The 13,864-nt window shown below is 34.4% G+C and overlaps 2 protein-coding genes across 3 annotated transcripts in view; both read left to right on the forward strand.

The window, feature by feature from the left end:
* The first annotated feature begins 389 nt into the window (after positions 1-389).
* Positions 390-2,936, forward strand: LOC123313729 (endoplasmic reticulum resident protein 44). The gene is made up of 5 exons (XM_044898719.1): positions 390-623; positions 744-819; positions 893-1,255; positions 1,344-1,733; positions 2,092-2,936. Exons 1-5 carry the CDS (start codon positions 561-563, stop codon positions 2,409-2,411), a joined length of 1,212 nt encoding a protein of 403 aa, XP_044754654.1. The 5' UTR covers positions 390-560; the 3' UTR covers positions 2,412-2,936.
* A 4,891-nt stretch (positions 2,937-7,827) lies between these two features.
* The window catches only part of LOC123313168 (multidrug resistance-associated protein 1-like), a 35,514-nt gene continuing 29,477 nt past the window's right edge, over positions 7,828-13,864 (forward strand). Inside the window, exon 1 of one of the 2 annotated variants that reach the window (XM_044897917.1) lies at positions 7,828-8,117. In XM_044897917.1, the coding sequence (XP_044753852.1) occupies positions 8,070-8,117 (48 nt within the window). In that variant the 5' untranslated portion in view covers positions 7,828-8,069. The remainder of the gene's footprint in view (positions 8,118-13,864) is intronic. The other variant, XM_044897915.1, reaches the window with a different exon arrangement.

The following is a 13,864-nucleotide window of genomic DNA, read 5'->3' on the forward strand; positions in this document are numbered from 1 at the left end:
GATACCTATATGTTAATAAAAAAACTCCCTTCATTATTGACTTGAAGCAGGCTGTAAAAGTCCAAACGCAGATTATTTTCTGGTTACCATAGGATAATATGATAATAGGAGATATTTAACGGACGTAACCCTCTGACAATGACAAATCATAAAAAAATTGATCAAATTGGAGAAAGACAATTCCATATAATTGTCGCTCCAATGGTGTGAGCTAGCCATGAACAAGCGTAGGAAAATCCCACACTCAGACTCTGGACGCGCCACTGTAATTTAATCGATTTTACAATTTCTTCGTCTGAGTCTGAGAAGTTGAAGAATAAAATTTATAAAAAAAAATATGGTAAGTTCTGTGTTTAGCAAAGGAAACGTCAGAAGCTGTCATTTGTCAAATAGTTTGAAATGTCTGTCAAGAGACCAGAGTTGTGTGACGTTTCGGCAATCGGTATCGGTAAACTGTTTTGTGTTAGTTAAATCCTAAAGTAACAGAATCGAGTATAAATAATTTGGAAACTGAATCTCACCTTCTTTCATACTGTAATTAATACAAACATCATTCAATCATGCATGTAAATAATATAAGGATAGTGAATAACGATAGAGGAGTAATAATTCTTCTGTTCATGGTAAGAACAGTACGCTGAATTTTCAATTTGTTACTTAATATTCCGAACAGATAAGAAAGACCTTCGTGGAAAGTTTTCCTAGTATTACTTAATCACCAATTATGCAGTTCCTATTTTCAGGTGGTCTATGTATTTTACAATCCAACAAATAGTGGAGCAGTAGAATTAAATCAACAGAATTTAGATATGACTTTAGGTAACCCCTTCATACATAAACTTTTGCTAATTTCTAAGAATTTCATTTGGTAACAATCCTTTCTCATTTGCAGCGTCAAATGAATTAGTTTTTATAAACTTTTATGCGGAGTGGTGCAGATTCAGTAATATATTGATGCCGATATTTGATGAGGCAGCTGACAAGGTGAAACAAGAATTTCCTGATGCAGGAAAAGTGGTAATGGCTAAAGTTGACTGTGATAAAGAAACTGAAGTAGCGTCCAGATTCCACATCACCAAATATCCTACTCTTAAAATTATTCGAAATGGTCAACCTGCCAAAAGGGAATACAGAGGCCAAAGATCAGTCACTGCATTCCTTGACTTTGTTAAAAAGCAACTTGAAGACCCCATCAGAGAATTCTTCAGTCTCAGTGAACTGATGTCACTAGAATCAAATAAAAGAATGATTATAGGTATGTTTTCATGATATTGCCCTTTTTCTATATACCTACATATAAAATTCTTTGTTGTTTTTGGATTATTGCAAATCTCTTTTTTCAGGTTACTTTGATAGGAGAGATCAACCTGAATATGGTATATTCCGAAGGGTAGCTACAAACTTGAAGGAGGATTGTCAATTCCATGTTGGATTCGGTGAAGCTTCTCAGCAAATGCATCCCCCAGGCCATCCCATTATTGTATTCCGACCTGACAAAGATAGATCCAATGATTTGGATGTAACATACAATGGTTCTTTGAACAATTTCGATGAGATGCATATTTGGATGTCTGAAATGTGTGTTCCTTTGGTGAGAGAAATCACATTCGAAAATGCAGAGGAGCTAACAGAAGAGGGCTTGCCATTCCTCATTCTATTTCATGCTCCAGAAGATAAAGAAAGCATCAAAAGATATACAGAAATAGTAATGACAGATTTGATCTCAGAAAAACGTGAGTACCTTCATCTGGAACCTTATTTGTTCCAATTAAATAAAGGATGTTCTCAAAAGTGAATCTTTTTTGTAAAGAGGTAGAACATGTCAAAACTAACCAGTTCACGAAAAATCCCCATTAAGAAATATTCAAAATGTTTTGGTTATCAACCACTTCAATATAATTCAATAAAATTGCAACCCCCTCAACCTTGTTTTGTCCAACCACATAAATAATAGCCACTATAGTATTCTTGTTGAATAATATACTATTTTTGTAACATTCATTGTTACACTGGTCAAGTTGGTAAATTGGAGAGTCTTCTAAGCCTCTAAGAGTTCACTTAATGCTTGTACAAAACTTAATTTTTTTTCAGAGAGTATAAACTTCCTCACAGCGGATGGAAAGAGATTTGCCCATCCGTTGCATCATCTCGGAAAAAGCGATAAAGACTTACCTTTGATAGCAATAGACAGCTTCAGACATATGTACCTTTTCCCTAAGTATGAAGACATTGAAGTACCTGGGAAACTCAAACAGTTCATCAAAGATTTGTACTCTGGCAAACTTCATCGGGAGTTCCATTATGGTCCAGAAGAAACTAATGAACTACCAGGAACTACTCCACCTGAAAGCACATTCAGAAAACTAGCCCCAAGTAAAAATAGGTACACTCTGCTCAGAGACGAGTTGTAAAAATATATTTGTGATTTCTCAATTCTTCCTTACACATTCTGTTTTTCTTTTCAACCAAAAAAAAAGGATTTCAATTTCACATAGGGTGACATCAATATTATATTAAGAAAATGAAATTCGGTTTTTTATTGGAATAAAAAAATTCACTCTCAAGATTAGATAACATCAATATTTTGTTGAGGAAATGGAATTGTTTTAAATTAATTTTTATATTCGATTTAGTAGATTAAGGCAGACACTAATTTTTGTTGAAATTCTTCGTTCTAACATTTAAAAGCATGAAATGAAATTTTTTAAAGATGTTTGTTGAATAATTTTTTCTGGTGGGTGATGGACAGCCTTACCATTTGCGATATTTTTCAGTGCATATACATATTTTGTTATAGCTGTTTTAGATCTTTTATTCGAAATGAAAAGCTTTCTGTGAAGTATTATTTGAATTTTGTACTCTATTGAATCGGCTTAAGATCATGTGATTGAGTTTGTACAAAAATTTTCATTAAAATTTTTGTTTTTACTGTTGTATTTCTGTAATTTTCATTTTGGCACTGATTAACTGTTCCATTAATTCCATCAAATGTGGAAAAATGCTGTGAATTAAGAATTATCTATATTCCACATCAATTAAATGAAAAAAATTATTATCCAAGCCAATGTCGAGACTCTAGTTGTGAGCCATATTCTGTTATTGCACCTACTGAGACTTTTAGATTCCTATCGATTTTAGTCTATAGCGTTGAGTCGTGACGCACTTTTTAGGCTGCTGCGCACACTAGACCGGTAGCTACGGCACTGGCTAGATCTGTAATGGCGGAACATCCGTTTCGAAATTCGTACACTCACTGCAGGCGCCGAATGTCTCATCGGTATGACGAGATGTCCTAGAAATCTTTATTTCGGAATTTACGCGGATGGCGGTAAACAGGATGGTCCTGTTTCCTGTTCCGACCGTGACGATCCAGTGCGCGTGTCAATAGGCTAACCAGTGCCAATCATACCAGTGCGGGCGGGCCTTAATGAACCATCTGTCTATTGCTCATAATACTTACAATCTATATACTATTATCAGAGACAAACTGTCTCTGCTTATATATTTATAGTTGCGATCATAGACATATTAAAATCGGGGTAATAATTCTACCGGTTGGGCACGACAGCTATAGAAGCCACCAAAAGGATTATATTCCTGGATGGGATTTGGAGAGTGACTACCATTTCCACGAGTACCAAAAGGGAGCGTCTGGAATTCTGAAGTCGCCGAAGAACTACTTCCCAGATTAGATAATGCCAGCAAGAAGCACTGGATGAGCCTGTAAAAAACATAGATTTTAACCACCCAAGTCTCGAGACGGCTGGCTTGGAATTCATCAAATGATGCGCAAAACTCCAGAGCTCGACGCACTGGAGTTTCACTCCCTCGGTATCACGGAAACACGCTTAACTAAACTGTCAAATCAAACTAACCTAATCTTAGCAAATATGATAACACTGGCGTTTCACAACTGTTATTGCATGAAGTCCCAGAAATTCGGGTAGTGCATCAGGGGAGAGGGGAAGGAAACTCAAGGTCTGACGCTCCGCGTACTGGAACTGTCTTAATTAGGAGTGCACCCGGTTTGCCCCAGCTAATGACTGCAAAGACCTTTAAAGAATTTGGAGGTGGTGCAGCTGTGGCAAAACAGCAACCTCATGTCACCTCCAACCAGACTATATATACTAACAATATGGTTAGTCAGTTGGGCACCATCTGATAACGAGTCATACGCTCAATATAAGGAAGGAGCTAAAACAGTAGAAATCTTCATGCACAAATGAAACAATCAATAATTCTCGACCTATGTCTTCTAATGATGAAGTTAATGAATCACTAAAGCAGATAAAACCTGGCAAATCGCATGGTTTCGATATGGCATTCACACAGAATTTTTGCTGAATACAGGTTCACCTACGAGAAGATGGCTCAGACGTACTTAAGAGCAGGCATCTGTCCAGGCATTTAATCAGGAGGACTAAAATCTTTTTAATTGATAAAACCGGGAAAGCCAAATGATAAACCTGAAACTTATATAGATCCATTGCTTTGCTAACTGTACATAGAAGCTTCTAGAACGACTCATATTATAACCGATGTTTGAACATTTACCTCCAGAACAAGTAATAGCTATTTGGATTGTGTTCACGAATGGTGAACTCTTTGCTTTTATTGTTCTGGAAGTTGTCTAATTTCACCTCCATTTTTGATATTTGTTGTTGGTCCACTGCCCGTGTTCACAAAAACAATAAATACTTCATCTTTTTTCTAGTGCTACTCCCAGGCATTTATTTATTCTTTTCTAACTTGTCTCTAATGCCTAAAGAATGAATAATGAGAGGTAAAGAATTAGAATTTTTTATCTATAAATATTTTTTTATTGATCTGAGAAATCCAGATATCAAATACGTTGGTCGCCAGTAATAAGCATCGCATAACAGATGAGAGGCTTTGTAACATGTCATGATGACCAAAGATTTAGGTTAGGCCTAACTCTATAATCTTTGATTATAACATGACGCCATTACGACTTCAGAGGGCCGTTGAAAAAACTTATCATATAAAAAAAAACTTTCTTTTTTATATCTCTCTCCCAGCTCAGTTGTGAAATACCTACCATATGATGGAGTTAAGGTAGTGAAAGAAAAGGTCTCTTAGAGTTTACTGAGGTAAGGTACAACCAAAGAGTAACAACAACTTGTGTAATGTGATGCAATGACAGGGAAATGTCTCCATTTGCAATCCTGCACCCGATCTAGTCTGTATGATGTTCGTACGGACATTAAAGTAGGCTGAAGTTTGCCATAGTGTAACAATTATTTTCGTATTTACCTCTGACTGGGTATTCTAATTATATATGTATATGCACGAGAAATTTGTAGTCTTACCCAACTCACCAAATGAGTCATATAAATGTTCAGATTAAATAAGTCGGCTAATAAAAGGTAGGTTTAGAAAATCATAAGTGAAATTTTTGAAAATCATATACAGGGTTAGAACTGTTTAGAGGCTGACTATAGGAATATCGAGAACCGTTAAAAATAAAGGGTGGATTGAATTACAAAAATGTGGTTCACCAGTATAATAGCTATATAGCACCGAATTTCGTGTAGTTATCTCCAAAAACGAATGAGTTATGGAGAAAAAATGATAAACTTGATTTTCAGTTTTTTCGAGTTATCTCAGGAACCATCAGAGATATCTATTTTGGAACTGTTTACACCAACCCACCCATCCTTAAAAAACGCAACTTTTTTGTAATTTAAGCTACCCTGTATTTCTAACGGTTTTCGATATCCCTGTGGTACCCCTCTAAATAGTTCTAACCCTGTATATTCAGTTCATTAACCACAATTCAACTCGAATCATTTCTTGAACAGTCTCGATCAATGTACTCAGTTTCTCAACTGGGTTGTAGAAATTGTTTTTACATATTATCAAATATGAAATGTCTTACTGTATTACTTGAAGCCTCAAGTTTGATACCAAATGTGTCATATATTTAACTTCGAACGTCCATTATTTTTTTTTTGCATTGAGAAGGTACCTACGCCCTCTGGTTTTCAGATGCACTATTTTGTTTTTAATATTATCGTCGTCTAGAGGTTGAATATTGTGAACCATGGATAAGACAAAAAAAATGCCAGTTATATTTGATATGAGTTCCGGCGTGGAACTAATGCAGCGTAGACTAGCCAAAATCTCAACGAGGTGTTTGGCAAGGATGTCGCTAACGAACATACAGTACGTCGATGGTTCGAAAAATTCCGATCCGGAAATTTTGATTCACAAAATTAACCACTCGGACGACCTGAGAGCAAGGTGGATGACAACCAACTGAAAGCGTTATTGAAAGCAGATCCATCTGAAACGACGCGTGAACTAGCAGCATGCTGCTAGCAAGGTTTAAAAGATATTACACACAAGAAACACACCAAGATATTATACACATGTAATATCTTCGCAAGGTTTGAAGTAACCATCTCAACAGGCAACAAAAATGAGTCATCTGAAAGCAATCGAAAAAGTAAAGAAGCTGGATAGGAGGATAGGTGGTTCAGCATGAGTTGAGCGCGCGTCAGCCACGGACGCTTCGAGGATTGCTGTTCCTTGGTATTATGGAACCCTCCATTACCATACCCATACCCTCCATACTTGGTATCAAGATTAAAAGGCGATCCATTTTTACATCGGATAGTCACGTGCGATGAGGAATGGATATTTTTTGATTATGGTAGATTCGGGTTACTTGGGACAGTCCTTTAACTTTGGACAATTACCCCCCTTGCAGATTTCTTTGTTTCTTACCATTTATGAGTAAAGGGACAAACTTATAAGATTGCGTAGCGCCTTTTCGGTTAGTTTAACAACTAATTCCTGTTGAGTTTGTCGTGACCAGAGCGTTTGAATTGACAGGAAAAATTAACGAAGAATTCAGGAGAGTAAAAGCGCGTTTTTTATGGCCCTTATACTTTCTAGTGTCCTGTACATGTATTTTACTTTGTGCATGTGTAATTTTTTTTTTCTGGATACGTGGGATATTAAATATGTCATGAAACAAGGTTGTTCACAAATCAAACGGCAACACGGATCTCATTCATTTATTTCGCTGTTTCATAGGATGGATTGGGACAATGCCGAATGAATACAAGCGGCTCATTGGCAGCAGGAAATATGCCAATTTTTAGCAGGATATTATTATTTACGTTATTTCCACAAAGAAATCACTAAAGAATGAAAAAAATTTAAGTTCCCTTGTTTTGTTTGCAATATATTTACTTACGCTGTAATAGGGGTGTATCATTTAATTTCCTTACCGAATTTCAACTATATAATCACAAATTCTAATTTTTCAAAACCATACACCGTCCCTAGTCATCTATTTCATTTGAGAGTTGAAAAATCAATAGATTTCAACTTATGTCTCAAGTCTCCCAAATCGGTAGGTGACTTGGGACAGTATGTATATTTTATTTTTTTTCAAAATTTATATCCGAATTCTGAAGCATGGTATATATCCTAATCAATAGTTTAGCATTAAGCATATTCGAACCTCTTTTTCAGATGAAAAAAATAGGTCACCGTTTCGAAAATATGACAAATTGAATTGTCCCAAGTCACCCGAATCTACGAAATACTACCAAACCCTGCTAATATATCCTTGTTTATAGACCTAGGGACCTAGGCATAGTGTTATAAAACAAAGGCTAATGTAATGTGTAGATTAGAATCTGTTGAGAATATTCCTGACGATCTTCCCACTGGATACTTCAAAAAGTTTCATATATCACATAACTTCTTCCAATTAAAATCGAGTAAATCAGCCGATGTTAATTTCCTATTCCATGTAATTCAACGTTTTCCTGTCTTCTCTATCCATACGGCAAAAGCATGACCGTCAGTTGGGCGGAGCAATATCCTCTAATCGTCTTGGTTATTATCATATCAACATACTGTTTGAATTTTCATTATAATCGGAAGTTTAACTTGGACAAAAAATATTTGAAACAATTGTAAATATGGCGATGGAGCGTGTATCTCACGAGGAAGAAATCAGTACTTCGAGTGACACCAGATAGTGCGTGTAGTGTTGGAGATTGGTCTGATGGTTTTTGTTCGTCTTAAGAATGAATGTTGGGGAAGTACTCAGCGACTTTTGCGGGTCAGAATTTTGGGTGAGCTTTCTTCCCTTCCCTCAATTTATATGCCTTTTATACAATCTTTCATATTTCTCTCTCTTATATATGCATGTTAAATGTACCTCATCTGATTATAGCAACTGATGAAAATCTAAAGGATAAAAAATATTTTGAACTATCATCTATCGCAATAATAAATATCAATACTAATATTGATTCTATAAGATGAATACTGATCCAAAAAAATCGAAATCGAAAATTCCTGAATCATCTAATTTAATTAGGTACCCACCTGCAATTTATGGACTCCGAAGGTTTGTTCAATACATCATTCTTGGGAATAATATGAATTTAACTATATATTTCCGCTGGTTACCTGTACATAAATATTAACACTCCGGAAAATCAACTTCGAATGAGTTATTATCATGATACAGGCTGGAAATTAATTCTACCTATTTTGACTTATATTCAGTATCGATATTTTACATTGCATCATGGAAATCAATGCTTTAGATTTTTGCAAGAAAAATCTGAATTTGAATGAATTTCATCCAAGTAAAATTTGCAAGGTTGAAATCTTATACATACATTGTTTTCAGAATATTTCAATCATTCTGATGATTCAGTGTCTCAATTTGAATTTTTTCAAATGGATAGTACCTATAAAATATTTTGCGTCTCAATAATCAGACATTTAGAACCAACAATGTTGTCAACATAAATTGTTTATCGTTCGCAAACTCTTTCCAAATAAAGAAAAGGAATTGATTCAGTTACACATACAACTTAAAACTTGATTTCGTATATTTATTATTAACCTTTAATAAATTTTTCAAGGACGAAATTCCGAGTTCAATAAATGCATATCAATTAATTTGGTTTCGAATGACAATCAAGTCGTAAAATAATAATAATCACTCATGATGACCAATAAAAAAAATTAGTGTTCTATAAATATAATCTATATTCCTCATTAAAAAAATAAATACCATACCTTTACCAAAAAGTAGAGTTAAAAAAGCTATTCTGAAGAATGTAGTTGTGTGTTTGGAGGTATAGGTAATGTTCAACAATATTTTTTCCATATTCAGCATACACGAAAATTGTATCAATAGTATTCACTTTTAGTGTAATTTCCCAATGATTTTTATGAATGAATACTTACTTATTTTATGAATTCAATAATTTACCTAGAAAACTGATGCGATTAGAAGTTCTATTTGTCAGAATTTGAACCGAAGTAACACGGTAAATCTCGTTCACAAAAGGTAGTTATGAAATTCCTATATGGTTTAATATTTCGACGATTTGAATAGAGTTTCATATTTTTATTCTCAAGAAAATGAGAAAAAACTGTGAGCAGAAAATAAACTTTGTAGAGAAAGTTCCAAGTAGTTGAAAATTATTTGATCTTCATTAAGAGGGTTGCTTAAAATTGGCACTCTACTGATCTATTTATCCATCTATTTGTGACCGATGAGTTACCAGCGAATTTATATGGAATTCGCACTGAGTTTCAAAAAGCAGCTGTTTCCATAATAGAATATAATTAGTGTAGTCCATTTGTCTATTTTTTTTAAATATTTTCAACCCCCTTTACATGCTAACCACACCGATGAAACGGCACATCTCATATAACCTTCTTTTTCCTACCATCTTCTCCACCATCCTATCTATGATATCAATTACTTGGAGTGCCGACGATGCTAAATCGGGATTTAGTCCAGCGTCGTGGCGACCTAGAGTGGATTTTGAAGATAAGATGGTAAAAAGAAAAAAAGGTTCTATGATGTATGCACTTTCAGCGGTGGGGAAAGCGTCTACAGGTTTTCAAAGATGTAAAAAAAATCGTCAGGTGTGCATACTCGAGCGTGTCAGATTAAGATAATGTATATGCCCTTCGTGTCTCTGATGATAAATTCATGTTAATCTGACAGTTTGCGTGGTGGGGCTGGCCGTACGGAAGAGTTGAAAATGGTAAAAGAAAATTTTTTTCTAGCGTAATAGATTTTAAGACGATTCGTTAATTGGACCCAGAGGAAGCTACTTTCCAAGAGACTGATGATTTGGACTTGACGCAAGGTCAAATTTGCGCTTTGAAAATGCAAAAAAATCGTTACTCGAGCGTGTCAGATTTTCATAGAGATGGTTAATCTCGGTGTTGCAGTAGTGTTGACCCATTAATTTGCCACTAATCTGACAGTTTGAAGATGATAACAAGACATTTTTTGAATATCCCCCTTCCTGTACCTCTAATCGTTTCTGTATTCATCATGAAAGTTGTAGATAATAAAATTCTATACAACTTTTGTATAAAACATAAAACAATCTTTCATACCCTTAACCGTTTTCGATCTAGAAGGCGATAAGGGCAAGGAGCTTAGCCTCACATGCTAGAGGCCAAGGTCAATGAAGAAACCCGATATAACGTACATTCATCCCCATATATCTGAAAAACGTTCAAACGGACAAAATCTGTAGAAAATGTTATGCTCTGCAACTTTTATAATGAATGCGAAAACCATCTGCAGCCCAGGTGAGGAAATATGGAAATAATAAAAAAAAAATATTTTTGTGACCTTTATGGACAATTTTTATTGTTTCGGCTTGCTGAAACTGTCAGATTATATTTTTTCCGTTATTCTTGAATCATTAGCTTCAAAATAAGAAAACAACCCACGCGTTTTTCGCCCTCCCACACATTTTCGTCAGGCTTAAATTATCTGATTAAGAGTATGTACTTTTCAACATGTAATTAATCACAAATATCTCAATCTGACTCGTTCGAGTATGTACAAAGATCTCTTACAGACAGATAGATCTTCGACTTAATTTTCAATTTAGTGTACCGACACGAATGCTAAGAAAAATGAAAATTTTAATTGAAGTCATTGCTTATGTGAATATATTTATTTGAATTTTTTAAGTTTGGTAAATTTATTCATTTATTTTCTGAATATCCTGTAAAGTCAAACAAATCCTATATCAAGTATCGATTACTTGTTTTGTTTTGGGGTTTAATACTCAATACCAAACTTAAAATTAAATTAAACCCACAACTATGAAAGATGAATACTTATGTGGGAATGTCATTGGGTGTTTATATATCTTTTAAAATAAGAATTAGAAACTAAAAAGAAAGCCCTCTTTTCAACTGAGATCAATGCTGGCATGCTTAATTCGTAGCAATCGATATAAATAGTGAGAAAAAGATGATAAGGACGGTTTTTTCAGTTTTTCTACAAGTCGCCTGGATGAGCCCAAAAACGTAAAATTTTTTCATGTCCCTAGTATAAGTTAGCAAAAATTGAAAAATGGCAATTGTAAATCCATTCTTATCTTTTGGAATGATTGTTTCATCTAGTTTTTTAAAATATCTAATCCGGCTATGTTTCCCACGTAAACTCTCTTCTAACAAAACGTAACGTAACGCCTGCTTTATTCATATAAGTGGTTGCTTTATAGTTACATATTTATGTAATAGTTTCCATTGAGCTTTTTAACACAGCCTTAACACTTTCCGGGATCCTGTGATGTGCCAGTTAAATTGATAGAAATACTCCTGGCGTGTCTTTATCCTTTATATAAAAATGAGATGAGCTTCTCACGGAAAGACTTTTCGCCGTTGTCATTCTTCGAAATGGAAGCAAAGGAATATTTCCCAGTAAATTTCAACATTTTGATAGATATATAGGTACAGCAGTAACTGCCCCATTTGATAGCGATACAGCATATCTACTTCTAGAAGATTTTAATTTCAGAATTGAACTTTCTAGATAGAATAGGAAATATGCAAGATAACTAGTTTTTGTATGGTATCTTGACATACACTGTGTGCGAGAAGATTGGAACATATTTATTTTATTTTCTTGAAATCCATTACATTTTAGGAAAATCCCGAAACAGATAGATTTCTAGGAAAATTTCGAAATGATTTCATCATTAATGTGGGTGTGGAGACGTCATCAATGACTTTCATAGGAACAAATTTTAAATAAATGAATTTCTTGTTGTGATATGTGACATATGTTGCCCCATTTGAGAGATCATTCAGTCCTTCAATCCTCAAACACAGATTTGGAAATAAGAGTTTCGGAATACTTATCCTCTCTTCAGAAATTATTCAGTATATAAAATTGAAATAGCAAGAAATACCTATTGGAACACAACAAAGCAATTAAGCCTCTCGAGAGCTCGTTGCTAGGAAAGATAGGGTTTTTATTTTGTTCAAACATATATTATTTCCGAATTTTTCAAATGTTTCAACTGAATTTGAAAATTGTTGAACACTACTCCAAGATAAAATGATAAATAGAAACTGCTCTATATTTACGTTCTACTTCTACTAATAAGAAAAATCCAAATGGAAAGTTATGGGGAGTCCGGAAGAGTTGAACCCCTTTTCACTCTGAAGCCAGTTAAGTTGTATCTGTAAATGGTACAGCAATTTTTTTTAGGAACCGAAAATTGGCTCATTTCTCCTTAACCCATGGCACAGTTGAACAGGGCGAGAGAAACTTGACCATAAGTTTGTTTATCAGGAAAAACAAAGAAAGAAAATAATTTCCGATGACCAACGATTGTCTATGTCAAGGTTTTCATCATCAGATGTATCAGCGTATGGAATACATATTTTCTATTTTAGAGCCACTCTCACCTATTTACGAGATGTTTTCCACTTTGTCTTTGTATATTTTCTTATATTTATTTCTATTATTCAATTCTCATTTTTTGAAGCAAACTATATTATCTAAGCTAAGTGCACTTGGACCACTGATTATGTTTCCAAAATTGCTGTGTCCTAAATGTTAATAGCATGAGTCAAGTCCCCAGCACTCCTATTTAGTCTATTCAATAGATGTTTTCCTGAAACTTTTACAACTTTTATTAAAAAGGCTCGGTTGTGAAACTATATAAGTCAATGAGAGCAATAGAACTTAAAAACACCACGCACCTATTAACTCTTAAGACAGTGTAACAAATAAAAATTGTTCAATTTCTTACTTCCTATAACAACAAAATCACGTTCAACCCCCTCACTCCCGAACTGTTCTGATGGCGGCCAAAATAAAGCCCAAACTAGTTGCAGTGAACTCTAAAAGTCTGTTAGAGTTCACTGACTAGTTGTGCCTTGTTACGAGTATCTATTTTGAAAGATATTTACGATACCGGTAGCGCGAAATTTGAAATGAAATATTTGAGGTGGTTCAAGTCTCCTACGTGAGCAAGTCTTCCGGACCCCCCTACATATAGTGAAGTTATTAACAAGAATTTCCTGAAAGAAGAAAAAGAAGAAGAGTTCTTTTTGGTATCTGTGAAGGTAATGGAAAATAATATATAGGTACTATATTTGAGTTAATACTCAATAGTATAGGTATAGAACTACCTATATCATTTGATTATTATTTCTTCATTATTATAACTGATCATTTTGAGATTATTCGGAAGATCTTCGTTGGTATTTCTTGGGAAATTATATGATGATTGATGTACCCCTATTCCTTTTTGGAAACTCTTGGATATTCAGCGATCACATCTGCCTTATTTCTCGTCAACATTCCCATAAAACTATGCATCTACAAATATCGATAACAATATTTGGAGATCTATATTTGGCAAACTTTGTCATTTCAAAAGTATTTGTATAAATCCCGGCACTTATATCGATATATGGAATTGACCTATTAATTAAACTATGAATAATTGATTAACCACAATATAATGATATTGATAACAGGATAAATAAATAGATACTGATAAAATTGTAATCATTCAAATGA

This window comes from Coccinella septempunctata, chromosome 5 (genome assembly GCF_907165205.1).
Source record: "Coccinella septempunctata chromosome 5, icCocSept1.1, whole genome shotgun sequence".
NCBI classification, from domain to species: Eukaryota; Metazoa; Arthropoda; class Insecta; order Coleoptera; family Coccinellidae; genus Coccinella; species Coccinella septempunctata.

What these genes read in the sequence shown, in the direction of transcription:
- LOC123313729 (XM_044898719.1), top strand. Translation starts at nt 561, where the DNA reads ATGCATGTAAATAATATAAGGATAGTGAATAACGATAGAGGAGTAATA. An exon ending in TAATAATTCTTCTGTTCATG is followed by an intron (nt 624 to 743) that starts GTAAGAACAGTA and finishes TCCTATTTTCAG; the next exon opens with GTGGTCTATGTATTTTACAA. An exon ending in AGATTTGATCTCAGAAAAAC is followed by an intron (nt 1,734 to 2,091) that starts GTGAGTACCTTC and finishes ATTTTTTTTCAG; the next exon opens with AGAGTATAAACTTCCTCACA.